Raw genomic sequence first — 19,839 nt, 5'->3', positions numbered from 1 at the left:
CAGTAGTGAAGTACCGCAGAGATGTCACCGTCCTGCCCCTTCTGTAGAAAGAGTTATAAAATCTCATTGCAGTCTCTTAAAGATACAAGAATGATATTGCTCTAATGGAAATATGATGAGAAGCAGAAGGCAGATTCACTCTGGTAGTCTCAGTTTTGTTTACTTAATAATTGACAGATTGCTCACTGTCTCAGATGCACCTCTCCAAAGATTTACCAACTTTTTCCAAATCCGAGTTCATTCATTCGTCCAAAAGATCGCACTGCATCCTAGCGATGCTTTCCTTATGGAATTGTGTCTTAAGAAACTGCTCTCGCAGATGTTGGTCTACTTTAAATTTTGATTATGTGTTGCTCCTAAATTGCTTAATGAGCTGCGATGTCGGCTGATCTACAAAGCAAAATACTGAAGTGAACCATCTCAGATATCCTCATTCCCATTGTCTTTTTCAGAAAACAACACAGGAGGCGAATCCAGGTTGAATGCTCATCACACTACCCCCAACCTGTCTCTCTTATGTAGACCTAACATTAGCTGCCATTTTTAGCTTGTTATAAATCCAACATTAGAGCGTTCTTCCTTGTTGAGTAAATTTGTATTAAGTTACCTTTCTTCTCCCATATTACACAAGTGTGGGTCTTGGCCAGGGCCATTGGGAAAAATACATTGTTTGGCTTTTTCCACCAAAATATTTTTTTGACAGTCATCATGTAATCCATCTCCTTCTGCAAATTTACAACAGAAACAACATTTGTTTGTAGTTCAAGCACATAAAAAAATATTAAAATTGGAATATATATGATGCAATTTAGCGGGTATGCTTTACAAAAGTTAAGTGGCCAATTTCAGCTGTTGGGTTGCTGAAGATATCATTTTGAATAGGTGACAATTGATCGAAATGTCCCAAATTGTCGTACTGGGAGAAGGGCTTTAGTCTGCAGCCAGAGACCAAAACTTGAAGTACTTCAGTGTATTTCAAACATGGTGGATATATATATATATATATATATATATATATATATATATATTCACTGAAAAAACCATAGGTTTCACACATGTTATAGTTAGCGGAAATTTTACTGATAAAAAACCAATGAAATTCCCCCGTTATAGTTAGTGCAGGCAACTATAACTCACGCGACCGCAATCCTCTGCTGATGCTAATACTGTATTTAGACACTTATTTGCCCATGTCTTCTTCCATAAATTTTTAGCTATACATATATTACAAATATTTTTTTTTCATAAAGACACATATGTCATCAGCAGAAGATTGCGGTCGCGTGAGTTATAGTTGCCTGCACTAACTATAACGGGGGAATTTCATTGGTTTTTTATCAGTAAAATTTCCGCTAACTATAACATGTGTGAAACCTATGGTTTTTTCAGTGAATTTGCAAGGTTTTTTAAATGCGAATTCCTAACTATAACGTGTGTGAAACCTATGGTTTTTTCAGTGAATTTGTACGGTTTTTTAAATGCTAAGTTACTTTACGCCATTCGTGGCGTGCGCGCCCACTTAACGCAGTTCGTTCCGTGCGCGCACGGTGCGCTTCGCGCACCGTGCGCGCACAGTGAGCACGCGGTGCGCTTCGCGCACCGCGCGCCCACTTTACGCAGTTAGTGCCGTGCACGCACGGTGGGCACGCGGTGCGATGACAAAGCAAGAAAGCACGTCAACAAATCTGTTTCTGCTTTCCTCCGTGACTATGGTATGGGTGCCATTTACCACAACAACTTGCGTTATGACATGCAAGACATTTATAGAGGAGATGGTGTGCACTTCAATGATGAAGGGAACAGAGTCTTCCTCTTGAACCTTAGACTCTGCATCGGTACTTACTTGTAGGTACCACTAAAAAATCATTTCATAAACACAACGGCTCTTTTTAGAGCCCCCTAATATCTAAACACTTAAATCTGATTTTCATTTTTTTTTTTTTTTTTTTCTACCGTACGCTTACCGTAAGCTTACCGTACGCGTACCCCGTGATTTTTTTTAAAATCAATAAATGTTTTTTTTGTACTTTTCTGTCCTTCTTTGACCCCCTTACAAATGTTAGGGGGTCTGTAACTCTCCTCATTGCCCCCTTTCCTTGTTTTCACTCTTTTTTTTCAGAGTGAAATACACAAAATGGCGGCCGCCGCTTCCTGGTTTCGGCCGATTCGAATGTTTACTAAGATCTAAGAGCCAATCAGAATCGCGCTCGCGCACGCCACCGTACGCTTACCGTAAGCGTACGGTAAGCGTACCGTAAGCGGGCTCAGATATATATATTGATTTAAAGGCTATTTTCTCAGAATCTACTGAACAGATTTACACCAAACCTACAAAAGGCACTTCCTTGACCTAGGGACTACCTCTCTGCCAAATTTTGAGTAATTCTGTTCAGCCGTTCGGGCTGTAGCTCGTTCTAAAGGTCCTATGGAAAAATGCATGGGAAAAACGCGTTTTGGGACCCCCCTTTTATCTCAGCCCCCGCTTGACGGATCCCCCCGAGACTTTCAGGGTAGGAGCGGAGCGTAGCGCCCCACCTATTTTGAGAAATTCGCGAGGATTCGTCGACCGGCGCCAAAGTTATTCAAAATAGAATGTTGAGGTTTTCCTATGGAAACGTGGTCCTAACTATAACTACCTACTGGCGACCGCCAGTAGGTAATATATATATATATATATATAAAGTTTTTTTGTGATTTTTGTTTTCATTTCTCTATTAACACAAGTTCATGTTTACTTGGCAATCATTGTACTCAAAGGTGCAATTATTTCAATAGGGCACTGAGACTTTACAAGAATCACAAATAGGCCGCCTCTTTTTTTAAGGTGCCATGTTTTGAATCCCAAACATCTTCTTGGTGAAATATGAACAGAATAAATATGAAACTTTCACGGTTCTGTAGACCTGTTTCTCGTAGAATGATGCTCTATAATTGCCAGATTTAGTCAAGGCTGCCATGCAATTTGGCCATCTACTGATGCGTGATTACAGTGGTCCAGATCTTTACTGCATCTAGTCTACCTCTTGTGGTTTCCAGTGGAGTATAGGTGGTAGTACAATTGTCTTCTTTTCTCGCAGACATTTCCTTGTATTGGGAAGTGATGTCAGCGGTGGGTGGATGAGATTTATCCTAGTTATCCTCTTTGGTGAACAACATGTGTACTCACTCCCTCAATGGCCAAATTGGCATTCACAGATCCCAGTGACATTGTGTCCAATTCATGACTGTGCTGTTGACTTGATGTTAGTACCATTGAAGGCATAGTTCCTTTTGTCAGAGAAGAGATATGCCTTTATGGATGCAGAGTAGACTTTCATGCAGTGAAGGAATGGCAGAGAAGGTGCACATAAGCACATCTTTTTCGCATACAGCATTGAGTTGTTCCATCTTTGGCCAGACACAGAAATACTATTTTATACTGCAAATATTTATATAAGAAGTTTCTTTCCTCTTCTGTTGCTTATCAACATATCCTCATCAAAAGTAACCACGTAACATAGTTTAAAAATCCTTATCATTGTGTTTCCTACCCCAAACGTGTATTATCACATATGGGATCATGTGGATTCGATGTAATGTAGAATGATACATTTAGAAGAAGTAGAACATTTTAATAATCCACTGTTTTAGAAGATAAGAGCCAGGCGACTTAGTCGTGAAAATAAAAATCACAAAAATGTGGAAATAATTTTACAGCAAAAAAGCAAACACAAATGTAGTGAACTATTGACAATGAAAGCGGGTAAGCAATTGAGGCATGTGGCCAAGATCCTTCCCTGGGGGCTAACAAATGATGACTGTTCAACTCACATTCAGATCTGATCATGATAGAGCTGTGTGGTGTGCTTTGGGATACTCAGCAGTTGTCACATTAGAAAAGAGTGTGCCCCTTTATTCACCTACAGAAGCGCAAGGCATGATAATGCCAGATATACACTTGGATCAGGGAAGATTTCTGAGTATGGGGAAGGCTCCTTTTGGTTTTTTTAAAACTATGACTGAAGTAGAACACACTTATTACGACAGGCATTGGCAATGCCAGTAGGTCTGGTTTAATAGGAATGTTGTATGATAATGTGAAGCACATTAATTTTTTTTTATTATTATCTTATGTGCAATGTTTAATTGATAATTGTATTTAGTTGCATTCTTTTATGGTCCATAGTGACCGAAATAAAGATTTGGAATGAAGCATTACTATTAAATAGCATGGGAATGGATATGCATTTGTGTCTAAGCAAAGAACTATAGAATAATTGTGGGATAGGTTAAAAGGTTAGGTGACAGTTTCACTGTTAAGTCAGACCTAAAGAGTAATGTAGGCTAATGACTGCCTTCCCCCATCTCTGCTGCTGCCAACAACTTAAATTGTCTAATTATCTAAGACACTTTTATAGCATTACAATGCCATTTGTGTGTCCCTGAAAATTCAAGCTTAGGCAGATGGATAAATAAAATTATCACAGCTTTTGGGGGCAGGCACTTTTTCTGTGGACGCACGCAACTTCTGAACAATTAAAACGTACCTATGACTCCTCACAGGTGGGTGGAACCAACGCCTCTCTCCTAGTGATTCTCACATAATTGTCTGGCAACATCTGGCCTATCGAGCCAGACCATCAACATAGAATGCTTTCTGTTTCTTCCATCTACATGGTGTTATTATTCCATAAGTCAGTGGAGAAATGTTTAAAATCTGAGCACATTAGTTCCTTTGAAGTATAAATCTGCAGAATAAGAGTGCCTTGGCCGGAGGCAGTACAATCTTCCCTCCTCGTACAGTTCTGCAAATAGGCCTTATATTCTTCAATAAAAGGGGGCATGCGTGAAATACAATAAATCACATGCCATACTTGTGAAGTCTTTAGCCCTAGTAAAGTGAGCTTCAGAATTTGGTGTGCTGATGAAAGACATATTCTCTGCGAAGTGTGTGGTTTTTGGCCAGTATATGTGATAGATCCTGTTATTCCCCATTGTTGTCCCAGAGTCTCACATACTGTTGCACTCCAAATGGAAATAAAATTACTTTCTTTACGTCACTCTCTGAGAATAGCTTTGATTAATTGAAAGCACTTACTCTTAGAGGTAGTTGTAGGTTTCAAACTCAGATACATTATGATACAGCAAACTCAAAAACATTGTGCAGCGTTCTTCATCAGAGTTAAAATTATGGATTTTTATTTGCATGTAGGAAATGTATGGTTGTTATGAGCAGTAAAACAATTTAGAAAGCTGCCTACTACGTACTGTGATTGTGCTATCACCACTAATATTTTTACAGTGCTTGCTCATCATGACACATTAATATAAATTACATAAGTATTTATTGACGATGACTTTCTAGAGAAACAGTTTTGTTAATTTTCAGATATCCTTGAGATCTTTGCGTCTCAGTATCTTACTAGGATGTTTATAATCCACAGTCAGCACAACAAAGGTACCTGAAACAATGTTAAATTGTATCATGTATGCTCTGATTAGTCCGCCCTTTATAGAAGTTATACCCACCCACTGGCAGTTTTGTATTGCCAATTGTTTGGTTACCAAATACAAACTCTATTGTCCAGTTAATTCTGTCATGGGGGCTCTGCTGATCAGTGATAGGGTTCAAAAATCAAGAGGAGGGCTTGGTAGCTGTCCCTGGGGAACTAAACATTGTGAATCAGTATCTAGTAACTGACTATCATCACAATTTTCTGGCAGGCATGGGAATGCAGAGTACCAGAGATTTCCACTGAACCCACCGGTTGAAATTACTACTGGGGAACTTAATGTTAGGTTTGTGGCACACCCGTAAACCACAACATCTCTGGAGCCATAAAGGAGAGAGATGTAGTTTAAATCACTCCAGGATCAGGGCAGCCATCTTCAGGCTGTCTAATGGAACTCTAACCTAAGGACTAGAATGAGACGAGAAAACCTGATTTAGACTAGAAGGGATGGTGATATGGGCTGCCACAATGTCTGGGGTGGTGTGGGTAAAGACAGGACAATGCAGTTTCTCCACACTCACAGTCCTGGAATGTCTCCTGCAGGCCCCCAGCCACCTAGTACAGGCTAGTACAGTTTATTTCTTCTAACGAACAGATCACAGCACCAGAAATTGCACCTGAGTCTTAAGTCTTTCTCAGCATTGGAAGAGAAACAGCAAATTTCAAAGTAACTCTTGCTCCATGCAGGGACATTTTTTCCTAAGATCCAGACTAATACAAGGAATTAAACCTAAAGTGTTAGCTATTATCTATTTTAAGCACTGGCAGAATGCTGGGTCCCATGAAAGAATGTACCATGTTCAAAACTCATAACTTTGTGCAGCCATTTTCCCAGCCATAGCAAAGACCCACTCTTCTGGACTTTCTTTTTGAGGGAGGGGTTAGAGATGGCGTTTAATAGTTCACAAGAGTTTATATTCCAAATGTGACTATGTACACCTGCTGACCTTGGTCCATACAAGGTCTAGCGAACATGACAAAACTGGAAAGCCTCAACTGGCCCCAGAATGTGGATCCAAGTGCAGTGATGAGCCAGCACACAAAACCGTAGTAACTTGTTTACTAGGCTGGTCAGGGGGTAGTACTGCCAAGGATAGAAATATTGTTTTCAGTCTGCCATTAGTTCTGCAGCTGTGCTCAGTCTTGGATGGACTGAATATGAATTCTCTAAGCACCAGTCACATGGCATACAACTGTGTCATACTCTACACTTGCCATGTACCTTAAATCAAGGTAGGGCTCCCATTCCGGAGGACAAACCAAATGTATATCAGGGAGGATTGGCAGATTCTTCTGCCATGAGTAAAAGGACAGTGTCTTTCATTAGAATTTTAGCTGCACCAATGGTCAGGCTCCCTATAAGCTTGTAGTGGGGGGGGGATAAAAGAGACTATGCACTATGGGCTTTGAATGGGGCATATGTCTTATCTATACCATCTTTTCAGCAGACCTTTGTCCTATATTGGTTGAGTATCAGAAAAGTAGAGTAGCTCAGTGGATGCACTGATTTCCACGCTCACTAGTGAAAATCATCATGATTGGTAAGGAATAATGCAAAAGGCAGGATGGTACACTTGTCCACATCCGTGCAGAGAGTTTCATCCCTAGAGGTGGGCTTTTTAAATACTGTAATAGACGTGCGACCAAAACACATCTTAGGTAGTCTACCAGAAGCCCCCTCACACTAATGGCTTCATCTCTTGTCACCACTAGCCTTTCTCATTATCTAATAGATGTTCAGAAGGTGAAAATCATGTAGCATCATACTAAACCCGTGGAGCTACTAGTCCTCCTATTGCCTCTTCACTGAAAATGTTTTATAAACGATTATAAAAATACTGTGATCTTCCAAAAATGGAACTTGTATTCCTTTATATTAAATTTACGATTAATAGCTCAGTCGTGTTAGACCTGAAAGAACACCTTGTTTATTTTTCTGACAAGATATTGAAAAGGATTTAAAAAAAAGAAAGACTGAAACAGTGCATGTTTTTCGCTGATTTATGCATGTATACACTATGTAACTGGGAAAAACTCAGTGAAAGTGGTAATCAAATCTAAACAGTGATGAATCAGGAAAAGCGATTAAACATTTCCAAAGCCTAATATTTTTGTAAGGTATCAGTCCCCAACTGAAGTATGTTTTGCTTCTAGTTTTGTTGCCTTTTCTCGTCTGAGTGCTTGAGGTAATATTTAGAAGCATGATGAGACGCCATATGCTCTTTCTCTCACTGTGTAAGAAGATGCATGCCTCCAGGATTTTCAGAAGGCAAGAAGGTTAATATCAACACTATAATTTGTGTCAATTCGCTTAAATGCCACAGACTGCCCAATAGCAGCGATCATAAACCCACGATTTTTTGTAAACTGTCATCTGAACCTCTCAGCAATAATCTAAAAGCAGGATATGAAAAATGCAAGCAACGCCAACCGTGTTCATCTTACCGTCATGTCATGTGCATGACCGAGCAGGGACCCAATGCATTCTTGCCCTTCATGAGCACTTTGCTGAGCCCCACCATGAAAGACTCCTAGCAGGAAGTGACATCTTTAGGGACAAGGTGGGTGAACTGTAAATAGGCACTACATGCTGCCACAACATCTCGCAGTTGGCCACCCACATGACACTTATATAGTCACACAATGTCGTTCCTTTCGTCCCACCTTGGAACACCATTGAGTTTTACAGTGAGTGTTTTAGTTTTCCATGTGCCATTTCTAATTTTCAGAAAATGCATGAGCCTCTCCCGTGTCAACTTAAGGATTTTGTTCACAATAACTTTGCTTGTTATTACTCATTTTCTGCTGATTCAAAACCAAAGATGCTAAACATTATTGACTAATACCTTAAAGATTCAGATGGAGATGTACACAAATGTAAGTCAGAGATAAAATTTACTTTCCCAAGGGCCCTTTGAAAAGTGGGAGCCCTGGCAATTGTCCACTCTGCCCATGCCATAAAACGTATCTGGGCCTCTCAAAGAGGACTGATTAGTTACCGATTGTCCAACTCTAGCATTGAGCATACTGCATTAAAAACTCCAACAGCAGCACTCTGGCAGACCAATTGCGTCAATCCTGTATGTCACGGCAGCAGCAAAGACGAGGAGGCACAATATGTGGAATTCCATTTTGGTCAAAGAGGGATAGTGTGAACATGATGCACATGGGAATGCTCTAGTGCTAAATGCACGTTGCACAAATGCCATAGGTGATTTTACTTCAAAACAATTAGTGTTGATAATTTGCCACCTGTGCTCTTCTTGCACCAGAGGCCGTATTATCGAAAGTGCCGTAGGGCATATGCACCACTTTGCCACTTTTTGCTGTAGACATTGGTGTTGCCCCTTCTGTAATACAGATTGCACTTGCACTAAATATTCACCAGCACAATCTCTAATGGGGTGTTCCCACATTTGCATGAGGACATTTTACCGACTTTAGCACAGAGGCAAAGAGGCCATCAGGAGGCACACTGACTCTGTGCCCCCACAGTGGCAGCACCCCCTGCAGTGCCCCTTGGAAGAGGGTCAAAGGGGTTCCATGGAGCTCTGCCCCATGAAAGTCATCTTTGTTGGCCCCTGCAAAGTGAAAGCAGACCAGCATATGCCCTGGGGTCACAACAGGCCTTTGCGGTAGTTTTTGTGACCCCACTTTGTTATTACAGAGGGAGTGACAGGTGCTTAAGTGACCCTTATGTAATACAAATCACACTAGCGCTAAATGTGCACCAGCACAATCTCAAGTGGGCATTCCCTCATTGGCATGGGGGTAAGAAACTTCCGTTATTCTAACTTTAACTTCTATTGTTTTCATCCCACTGACTTCATACACCCCATTTTGCTCAGTATGTCCATGATGTGACAATTAAATCTATCTCTCCAAATTTCTAGTTCATAAAAGTATTGTCCTTGTTTGAGGCACTGCACTGTCGCCAGAACTATGTGTTCCAGAGGAAAGAGTCTTGACAATCTGTCTCGAAATTGTGCTGTTATGGAGATTTCCAGGGCTGCTTAACTTTTTTCCTACTTAATTTCCTACTTACTACTAATGTTACTGCCACACTACTAACATCAGGGTCAGAGGTCTGCTCATGAAGCCCCACTGTGCTGATAAAATCGATTCCCTGTGACCTTGCAGTGCTTCATTGAGTTATGTTTTTTATTGCCAGCCATCCTAAAGAAAAAGGCGATTATGTGCCAAGTTTACAGTGAGAGAAAATACATCTAATGTTAACTGACAACTCTCTAAATAATTCTACCCACAACACTCTATTCTGTTGCCTTATTTATTATCTTTTCTACCTTAGAAGGGATAAATATTGTGGTCTGATTGTATATACATCTTCAGCCCTGTCCATAAGTTATTGTGGACATGTGCACTTTCACCAATAGAACATGAATTCAGGAGCTCCCTTTGCCCAGGGGAGAGTTTGACATGCAACATTCTTTGATGAGAATATGTTGGGAAGATAATCAATTTTACAGGTACCTGGCGATGCAATTAATTTGCTATTCTTATGTTAATATTCATCCGTTTCATCTCACATTGTTGTCTAATCAGGCTACTGTTTCCTTGAATGTATGCCGAGAGATTAAAGAGATTTTTACAAGTAAACTGAATTGATATTTCCACCTGTGTTTCTATAGATTGTTTCTCGAATAACTACTGCTCTTTCCAAAAGTGTTGGCTTTCTCATGAACATCTAAACTGTAACCAGCAATTTCACAGTTTTGATCTGATGCGGGTGATTTTATGTAAAAGATACAATAAGTATTATTTTGCCTTTTGAATTGATATGCCAGTAAGTTATGTTATTTAAATGTTTTACCAATGTATAATGGCAAGGCTGTATTTAGATGTCATTGACTGGTGTTGAATATGCCTCTCATATCCTCCAGTTCATTATTACAGCAGGATTCGTCAAGTAAGATTTCTATCACTGTTCACCATTCTTCGCACAGTATTAATGGGATATTCTAAAGTTGTATCAGATGGGAGCCACAGTGTGAAAGCCAGATTATTGACTTCTGCATCTGCTAAGAGGTTCATCCACCCTCCTCTGCTTTCCGAATCTATGGAATAATTAACTTAACAACCAGGGGCAGCTGGGCAAATAAATCTACTTTACACTCTGCTTCTGCTGGAAACCAGATACTTAAGTGGTTGCTTTCCACAGCCAAATACAATTTAGAAGACTCCTATGGGGTCTGGGGATCTTGAACTTTTTCTGAGTTTTTACTTCAATCCATCATACAACCACTGCACACACTCTTTTTCTTTGTACAGATGTTGTGTGCAGATGAATCTTAAGTACTTCATGAATGGCCGCCAAGTTCATCCAACATATTTTAATATTTATAGAATTAATAAAAAGCAAAAACAAAGCCTGTTTACATTAGTACCGGTTTATGGAGTGTGAAATTGTTGTGGTGGAACATAATTTACACTAATAGGAAAAGGGAGGGACGGAAAGCGGTAGAAATGGTTGGGTCTCAGCCAGCGCCCTCAGTCCTGCATCTGCTTTAGTTAATGGCTATTGTGAATTCAGCTGTTGCTCATTTATTTCCATCACTCCTAATAATCCATTTCTGGCTTGAATTTTCTTCTTTACAGGATGGTCAGTCGCGAACAGTGAGACAATTCCAGTTCACTGACTGGCCCGAGCAAGGAGTGCCAAAGTCCGGGGAAGGATTCATTGATTTCATTGGTCAAGTTCATAAAACGAAAGAACAGTTTGGCCAGGACGGGCCAATATCAGTGCATTGCAGGTGAGCCATGAAAGTATTTTATTCTAGTCGCAGTAGTGATTTATCTAAATAGTATTGCGTGAATATTAATGCCCAAGAGGCATTCGGTGGCTTGTGGAGTTTGCACACATTTCCAGAGGTTGATAGCAAAGTTAATAATGAGTTTAAAGATACATTTTTGACATCCACACTGTTGATCAAAATGTACAGGAAGAGCAAATGGGGCGGAGCTGTGACATCTTAGAAATCTTCATTTACAAATGCCATTGTTTTTGCGGGAAAGTGACCAGATGCAATTGCTGTTTTCTAAACAATTAAAAGTGATAGGCCAGATTTATCAAGGTTTTGCATTGCCCCTGTGCCACTCAGGGAGGCACAAGGGCGATGTACAACCCAAATGAGATTTATCAGACCACGCAAAGGCCTCCTTGCGTGGTCCTGCGTGGCTTGATAAATATGGAATAACACAAGGCAGTAATGTAAACCTGGGGCCTTATTTGTCAAAAATGTGTGTCTCTCTTGTACCATGCAATGTGGTGCAAGAGCAATACAACTCCTAAGGCAGATTTAGAAAGCCAGGGAAGGCGACCTTGCATGGCTTGAGAAATCCAGAGCAACGCAACACAGCACAAATCGCTTTACAATACTATGACCCAGGGAGGTGGAACATGGGTGGAACATGGGTGTTCCTATGCATCCACCCATAGATTTTGGCATAGTCCCAGATTTACCAACACTGGTATACCTGGGAATGCATCAGATTTGACTGCAGCACACCCAGAAAGAGAACAAAGCCTCAGAGAATTGTTTTTGTGCAGGAAGGTATCCCTTTCTGTAGAAAAACAATCCTGTCTGCAACACAGGCACCCTTGCACCACAGTGCAAGGGTGCCTGCATTAGCGCTAGGCAGCCAAAAACTTGCCAGCGCAAGGAAAGGACTGGAATGCAGCGTATTCTGTTAAGTAAGGCACATTCATGCCTTTACACATTCATGGGGCGCAGCAAGGTGGCTTGCTGCTCTGTGTGAAAGCTTCACAAATATGCCCCAAGACTGTCAAAAGGCAAAAAAGGACATGCAGGAGCATTATCAATAATACATGTCATATATATATTCTTAAAATGAATGGTTCCTCAGAATGAATTGGGCTTCTAATTTTTACACTCTGTTTATTAAACATATATTCTGGGGAAAAAAAGAAAATAAACCCTGACACTGGAAATAACATGTTGTCTCTTCATGTTTAACATGAAATATTAAATACATCACTTTACTCTAAGAAGGCACCACGAACTCCTTAAATGAAGATGAAGCACCCCTAATTGTGAAAAGAAATCACAAGATAATAAAATTATTATAGCAACTGACAAAATAAATGAACAAAAATAGAGCATGTCACATTAAGACAATAAGGGGAAATTCCCCAATTTACCCACTTTACCCAGAGCTTCCAAAAACGACTTTAACTAATAGTCAAGACAATCATGAAGTGATTTGGCAACATTCCTGCGTAAAATTCCGCCTGGTGACTGCCATCTAAAAAAAAAATACATTATTCATCACACTGTGAGATCTGGGGCTCAAAAGACATTAATCCTGATTGGCCAAGTGAAGCACTTGGATGACACACAGTCTCAGTAGAAGGTTCTTAAGTATGAGACACCCAGTCACTCAGCATCCTGACAGAATCTCTTCTCACCCAATTCTAGAAAAGACTAAAACATGTTTATTGTTCATATGATCCACAGCACAAAGACGTGTGTCAAACTGAATAAATTATTTGGTTGGATATCCAACACTTTCAGCGCTATAAATGATGAAGTAAAATGCGCATCAACTTTTCACACACACATCTATCTATCCTGGAATGTAGTTGTGTTTTTTGTGGGATTAGCTCTTTTCATAATTCATATAATTATATAAGTAAGCCAGTTGGGAAAGAATTTCCTTATCCATACTTATGGTCAAGGTGGACCGGCACAACTTCCATTATTATCCACGTAATTGAAAATTTATGTTTTAAACTACTGATCATGCATTAGATTAACCATAATCAATCACTAATCTATTGAAACCGACTAAAGTAGGACTATATTGTGCGTAATTTCTATTAGCTTGCATATAAATGCATGATGAAAAATATAAGGCCTCTATTCGAAAGATAAGGAATAGAGAGTAAATTTAAAGTAGATCCGAATCAGGTCTCAGCCTCCAATTACTCAGAAAGTTTTTGTTAATTAATTCATCCACGGATCAGAGCACTTGCAAATTTTTCATCCTCGTATTAATCATAAATGATATAATTTTTCATCTTGCTTATGAATGAGCGTGAAATGAAAAGCTAATATCATAGAATAACAAATAACATTTTAAATATACATCTGTCTAACAAAGCATTTTAAAAAGTATTTTATTTTCAGTACCCAGATGTAAACAGCTGACCCATTTACTGACATATATATTTAGCATCATGCACAATCTTTCATTTATGGTTTCAAATTCAGAACCAATTAGGCACTCTTTGGTCCAAATGTTTAGAAAAAACAGTGTTATTGGATGTTGTTGCAACGTTAAAGCATTATGTGGTATGGCAGGGGTGCCTTACCATGTAGTAGTACAATACACAACGATGGACCCTGGGTACTCTCTTGTACACCTTTTCTTGGTCCTGGCAGAGTGGCAAAGAGCAGACAGGCTACTTAGAGGAACATGTGTTAAGCATTTCACATCACCAACATGGATGATAAGAAATTGACACAACTCACTACAAATCGGACACCAATTTATAAAAATAGCTCATATTGTTATATATTTCTAGCCATCAAATCCAAATCAATACATACAGTATAACCGTAGATATCTGTTTTAAAGCCATAAATAGATAAATACTTTGTAATGTAAAAATAGTAACTTTGCTGTAAATGGGAAAGACACATATATGCAATCAGTACTTTAGAGAGTGAGTTCAATGGAACCCACTTGGAGCTAAAGTCTTGTGAGTCCCTAGACCAGTTCACAACAGCTAGCACAATTTTACCTGGCTTTTAGCTGTCAAACAGAATTGTCTATCAGGTTTGCGGTATTTACATGGTTACCTTAGCAAAAAGATATTTGTGGGATGAGTTGAGCATAACCCTTTATTAATAAAGCAAGTAGTTGGCTCTAGAACAGGAGTCTCCAGGCAGAACCAATCTACCTGGCTCTGGGGACTCGATGCAGAAGTGCTCTTGGCTATCAGTGGTGCTGAACAGGAACCACAAGAGAGGGTAACAACAAATGCAAGATCTTAACCTCTTGAGTGCCCATGACGAGATGGTCTCGTCATGGGCCGCGGTTGCGCTGTGCCCATGACGAGACTATCTCGTCATGAACCCCGCCCGCTAATGAAAGGGCCGGCACAGGGCGGGGAAAGGGCGGGGCACTCAAGGGGTTAATAAGGGAGCCACAGGGGTGGTTGGTTGCTCAATTAGTTGAATCTCTTGTCTTGAAGTGTCGAGTATAGCAGGTTGTATTTGAACTGACCACCAACAAGCTTTAGAATAATCAAGCACTCCAGTTGAGGAAATCTTTATCCAGATGACCTGGGGAATGTTGTAGAAAGCTGTGCCTCGCTGAGGGTCAGGACCGCAGTTCTCAGAAGCCACCTGCACACAAACTTTGAGCTGCCATGCTGGCTGGCTCAGGGTGCAAGATTTCAAGGTCGTGTACTTTGTGGTTTGTGTCTGCCACCTGCAGGGTACTAGTTCCTCTAGCCCAAGGGAGTTCTTGTGAAGTCTGGAGTTTGCAGAAGGGTTCACCTTACTTTTGGAAATGGTCTCTTACCTTAGTCGAGTTGCAATCCAGCGGGTGAAGGGGGGCTGTCACTGGTGAAGAGCTTAGCGCCTACTTTTATGGAGTCCTTCCTTGTCGTGGAATGGGTCTCTTCTTGATATCACATCAAATCTAAGATTCTTGTGTCTGGGGTGCCCCTTTAATCCTGGACTTAGTGGGTTTGAGGACTAGTGGCCAATGGGCATGTAGACCTGCAGCTATTCCACCCCAGTAGTGACAGTATCCTGTGGGTGTAAGTCACTAAAATTAGTCAAAACCTGATTTTAAGGCTAAATTCAAGATGGCAAGCAGCATCCCAATTGTGCAACTCAGCTGCAACAACTTAGAGGTATGATCAGCCTTGTGGAGGTGTACGTCTTCCTGCATAGCTAATTTCCTGCCTGCCCGTGAAAAACAGTGCCTGGGATGGCGGGAGGCCTTTTTCTTGATGGGGGAACAAGATCCTTTGTCTAGTGGCGCCAGTGAAGACTTTGAGTCTCACCGCCACCCGGTCCATTCACTAGCCCATCCTGTTATGGCCCGGGCCTCCGCCTTACACAGATCTTTGTCTCTGGTCTCTGAGAGTGGAATGCACTTCTCGCATGAAGTCAAACTTCTGTCTTGGCAGCAAACTCTTAAAAAAGCCCACAAAGGCACGAGAAATCTGTTTTAACAAGGGTACTGTCTAAGGTACCACCTGGGTACATGCTGATTAAACTTCTACTCCGCCAGTGGTCCGGGGGTTAAAAGGCACAGTGTTTGACACCAAACACAAAAGAGATCGGCCGGGACATCATGGAGATGGACAAATGGGTTCTGCCCATATGCCAGCCCATGTTATCCGATGGACTGCCAGTGACTTGCGGTAGAATTATGTCTGAATGCTACCACAGGGTAATATATGCATGCATCTATATCTCCACACATATAATATAATGCACCCTGCCTCCAGGGCTATAGGAGACTTACCTTATGGGTGGCTGACATATATTAAATGCAGTGAGAGGGTCAACACGGTGTGTGCAGGGTCTGCTTGAGCAGGCCATCTGCTTGTACAGGGCTGTCATGGCAGACCTACAGACTTCAACTTTCACACAGGTCACTAAGTGTAGCACAATCGGTGCGGCAGCCCTGGTGCCCCTATTACATCTTTGCCCTGGGTACCATTGCTACCATATACTAAGGCCTTACCGAGGTGTGAAAGTACTTGCCAATTGGGTGTACCAATTTACAGTTACATTTCCAGGGACAGAGCTCTGGTGCCGGGCCTGGTTAGGAGGACCCAGCCCACTTTCAGATCCATTATCACAGTATCTGAGTAGCACACAAGTTGGGGGTGACCATCCAGAAGGGGCAATTTACAACAGATGTATTCCTCTGCTAGGCATTATTTTCAATCACTTCACATTATGGAAACAGCAATAATGATGAACACAAAAAAAGTAGGATTAGTAAGTAAAGATCCTATGGCTACCCTCACACTGTTATCTGTTCGAAGTTACAAAAACATATAGTTCTTCATTTGTAGCATGGCCTCCTGGAAATTGTTTTTGCTAATTCATAATATTTTTAGCTTGTAATTGAATTTGTTGTTTCTCATCACCTTGTGGTAATATTTTACCTTATCAGTGTCAACTAGCTAATATTAGAGCTGCCATTATGCTGTCCATCAAGGCGCCTTGCCAATGGATACATTTAATGTTCTCTTTATCTGTGAATGTGTTAAACTATTCCTCTCTTCAATTGGCAAACTATAATCATATTCTTTTCACATTGTTTCGTAAAGTGAAACACCTGCACATAAAACTGATGGCTTCCTTCACTGATGATGCACAATACTAGTAAAAACTCATCAAAGGATTCTTGAGAGTAAATATCCATTGTACGTGGGCACACACATTTCTCATTTTACATTTAGTAAAACGATTTTAGATAATTCCCAACAACTGTTTGTCGGTATACACAGTAATCTCAGAAAACTTGGCATTCAATTATTAAAATGTAGTAGCTGCTGAGTCTGACTTTGGAAATATGTCTATCAATCCTAAAATGCTTATTCATGTGTTTCATGTTATTTTGTCATTAGGTGCTAGTCTGTTTTCAGTGACCCACTTGCTGAAATATATAAACTTCCTGTGCGGTTTGCACTTGAAATTCCTAGTCTGTTAAATTCTGGCAAAGACCTCGACATTCACTGAGGTATTCATGAGGAAATGGCGCATACATTCATTATTATAAATATATACAAAAGTCTCACAAGGGTGGCTACCAAAGTCACACTTACAGTACCAAAAGGTATTTCTAAAAGTAACCACTTGTGCCTTCGTGCACAGGCAGAAAACTTTCAGTGGTACTGATTTATTTCTTCACAGTCACACAACAAACTCAGGGACCTATTTACAAGCCCCTATCGCCCACCACAAAGTCACTTTTCAGGACGTTGTAGTGGCGAAAGGGTCTTTGCCTTATTTACAGGGCAATGTTAAGCCACTTAACGTGGATTAACGCTGCCTTGTAAATAAGGCCCCCTTTCACACTAAAGTTAGCCTTAACCCCTTCGCCGCGGCGCAAATTCTGCCGCGGCGCTGGGGGGGTGCGGGGTGAGCGCGGCGCCGCCATGCTCGTGACGGAACCAAGCCGTCATGAGTCACGGGCGAGCTGTGCTCATGACGGCGTGGTTCCGTCACGACTCCGCCCACTCATTATTTCGCCCGCACAGGCGGGGAATCAGTGACGCGTGGGCGGAGCGGCCACAGCATGACGGAACCACGCTGTCATGAGCACACGCCGCCCGTGGCTCATGACGGCGTGGTTCCGTCATGCGCATGCAAGGGGTTAAAGGGGAGGGCAATGGGTGTTGAGGTGGGTGCTCCACCACAACACCCATTGATTTTGACGCTGCCCCCTATTTACAAGGGTGGCTTAAATATGAGGCAGCTCCAAAATTAAGACCAAGGAAAACCTGGTCTTAACCAGGAGAAATGTTTAATTTCTCTGCATTTCTCTGCATTAAGCAAACCTGGTCTTAACCTGGCGAAACCAGGAGAAATGTTTCATTTCTCTGCATTTCTCTGCATTAAGCAGCACAGATAAGAGTTACAAAACGCCATTTAAAGATTGTTTATGTGTAGGAAGGGACACCTTCCCCTCAACTCAGGCACCCTTGCACTATGGTGCAAGGGTGTCTGTTGATGCTAGGCTGCTAAATTTAGCACCAGCACAGGGGGAAATGCAGGGCTGCACCATTAGTGTTGTAAATTTGGTGCAGCCCTGGGTTTCAGAAGTGGCGGAGTGCGGCGTTAAGCCAAGGAGTTTAACGCCATACTCCTCCACTTCGTAGTAAATATGCCTCTCGGTCTTTTTCTGCCCACAACTATTCAGGAGGTGCAGTCTGGGGATGCACCTCTTATATCAGAAAAAGAGGGACGAGGATCGCTTGTAGGTCCAGCATTCATGCTCCAGGTGAATCAGAATTTCAACTATAGTATGCAGTTCCTAAAGTGAGAATAGAGGCAGAGGCCTGGTCGGAATATCAGAGTATCCCTAGGGTCAAGACAGGGTGTCTCCCACTTTGGGAAGTGGGGCCCTCACACACCCAGCTCGGTGTCATGCTCCATCATCGGGCATGCTCCTTGTCAGGCCAGCGCTGCAATGCCAGACGGGCACCCTATGAGGGGGTCTTTATCGGAGGTCTTTTAGTCCCAAGCCGCAAGGTGCGGTGTGACTTTGGGGCCTGGTAGTGTAGATCTGAGTAGGAAATGTGAGGAAAATATGCATGGGGGCTGAAATGAGGCACAGTGGTACTCCAAAACAAATTTAATTAGCGAGTCCACTGGTCCCAATTACAAATTGAAAGGTGTGTCACCACTGAGGTAATAGACAGTGGTGAATACGAAATGATACACCTCTAATGCCTTTTTGCAATGACCCACCACACACTGTAGAAGAAGCTGGTCAAAACAGACTGCTACTTCCCGGCATGGCGGCTGGTATTTGACGGTGGTGGGGTGGGGGCAGGTCATGGGGGGAGAGGAGGAAATAAATAAAAAAAATCACACTTACCGGTGTACCGCTGCCTCTGGGTCCTCTTCACCTGCTTTCAGGACACCAGGGCAGGAAGCATTCAGCACCCAGGATCCCCATAGCCAATCACAATGCTGCAATGCAGCATTGTGATTGGTCTGAGCGCGGTGGATCGGCACTCAGCCAGGGAATGGGAGCCTCGGCATGTTCTCCACCCAGGCTGTACTGCAGCCTGCGTGGAGAACATACAAAGTGCGCATGACGGTTTGGGCGGCCGAGGCAGCCTGCCAAAGCATCATGCACACTTGGAATGGGCAAGCCACTCCTCGCATGTCCTGCTCTGTGAGCAGAGCAGCCTTGCCCCTATCTCGCTGAGCAAGGACAGATAATAGGAATGAATTATTATCATTTCATTTTTTCCTTTTTTGACCTGCTTGGTGGGGCAACGCTCCTCCACCTTAGCGGAGAAGGCACCCCTTCTTCCCGGCTAATTGCAGACACAATGAGAGTAAAATGTGCTTCTGCCTGCCTGCTCCTCATACCTCTTTCGTGATGGATAATATAAACGGCAACATTGAACCTGAGCACCTCTTGGTTTACCATAAACTCTAAAGTTAATGGAAAAATCACCACACACACCAATGTTTGGAATATAAAATCACCTTATTGTTTTCACACTCCTCGATTTATGTGTGTATTTTCTTTTTAACAAAACAGCTGACTTATTTCCATTTGCCTCGCCACATTCACAATTGAAAATTAGAAT

General features: G+C 41.7%; 1 protein-coding gene across 22 annotated transcripts in view; it reads left to right on the top strand.

Moving 5' to 3' along the window:
• The window catches only part of PTPRD (protein tyrosine phosphatase receptor type D), a 3,784,543-nt gene that overhangs the window by 3,750,026 nt on the left and 14,678 nt on the right, over positions 1-19,839 (top strand). For all 22 annotated transcript variants that reach the window (XM_085633482.1, XM_085633637.1, XM_085633629.1 and 19 more), the window contains one exon: positions 11,109-11,263. In XM_085633482.1, the coding sequence (XP_085489608.1) occupies positions 11,109-11,263 (155 nt within the window). The remainder of the gene's footprint in view (positions 1-11,108; positions 11,264-19,839) is intronic.

This window comes from Triturus cristatus, chromosome 2_1, assembly GCF_964204655.1.
Source record: "Triturus cristatus chromosome 2_1, aTriCri1.1, whole genome shotgun sequence".
Taxonomy (NCBI): domain Eukaryota; kingdom Metazoa; phylum Chordata; class Amphibia; order Caudata; family Salamandridae; genus Triturus; species Triturus cristatus.
This window is presented reverse-complemented; position numbering and strand designations above follow the sequence as displayed.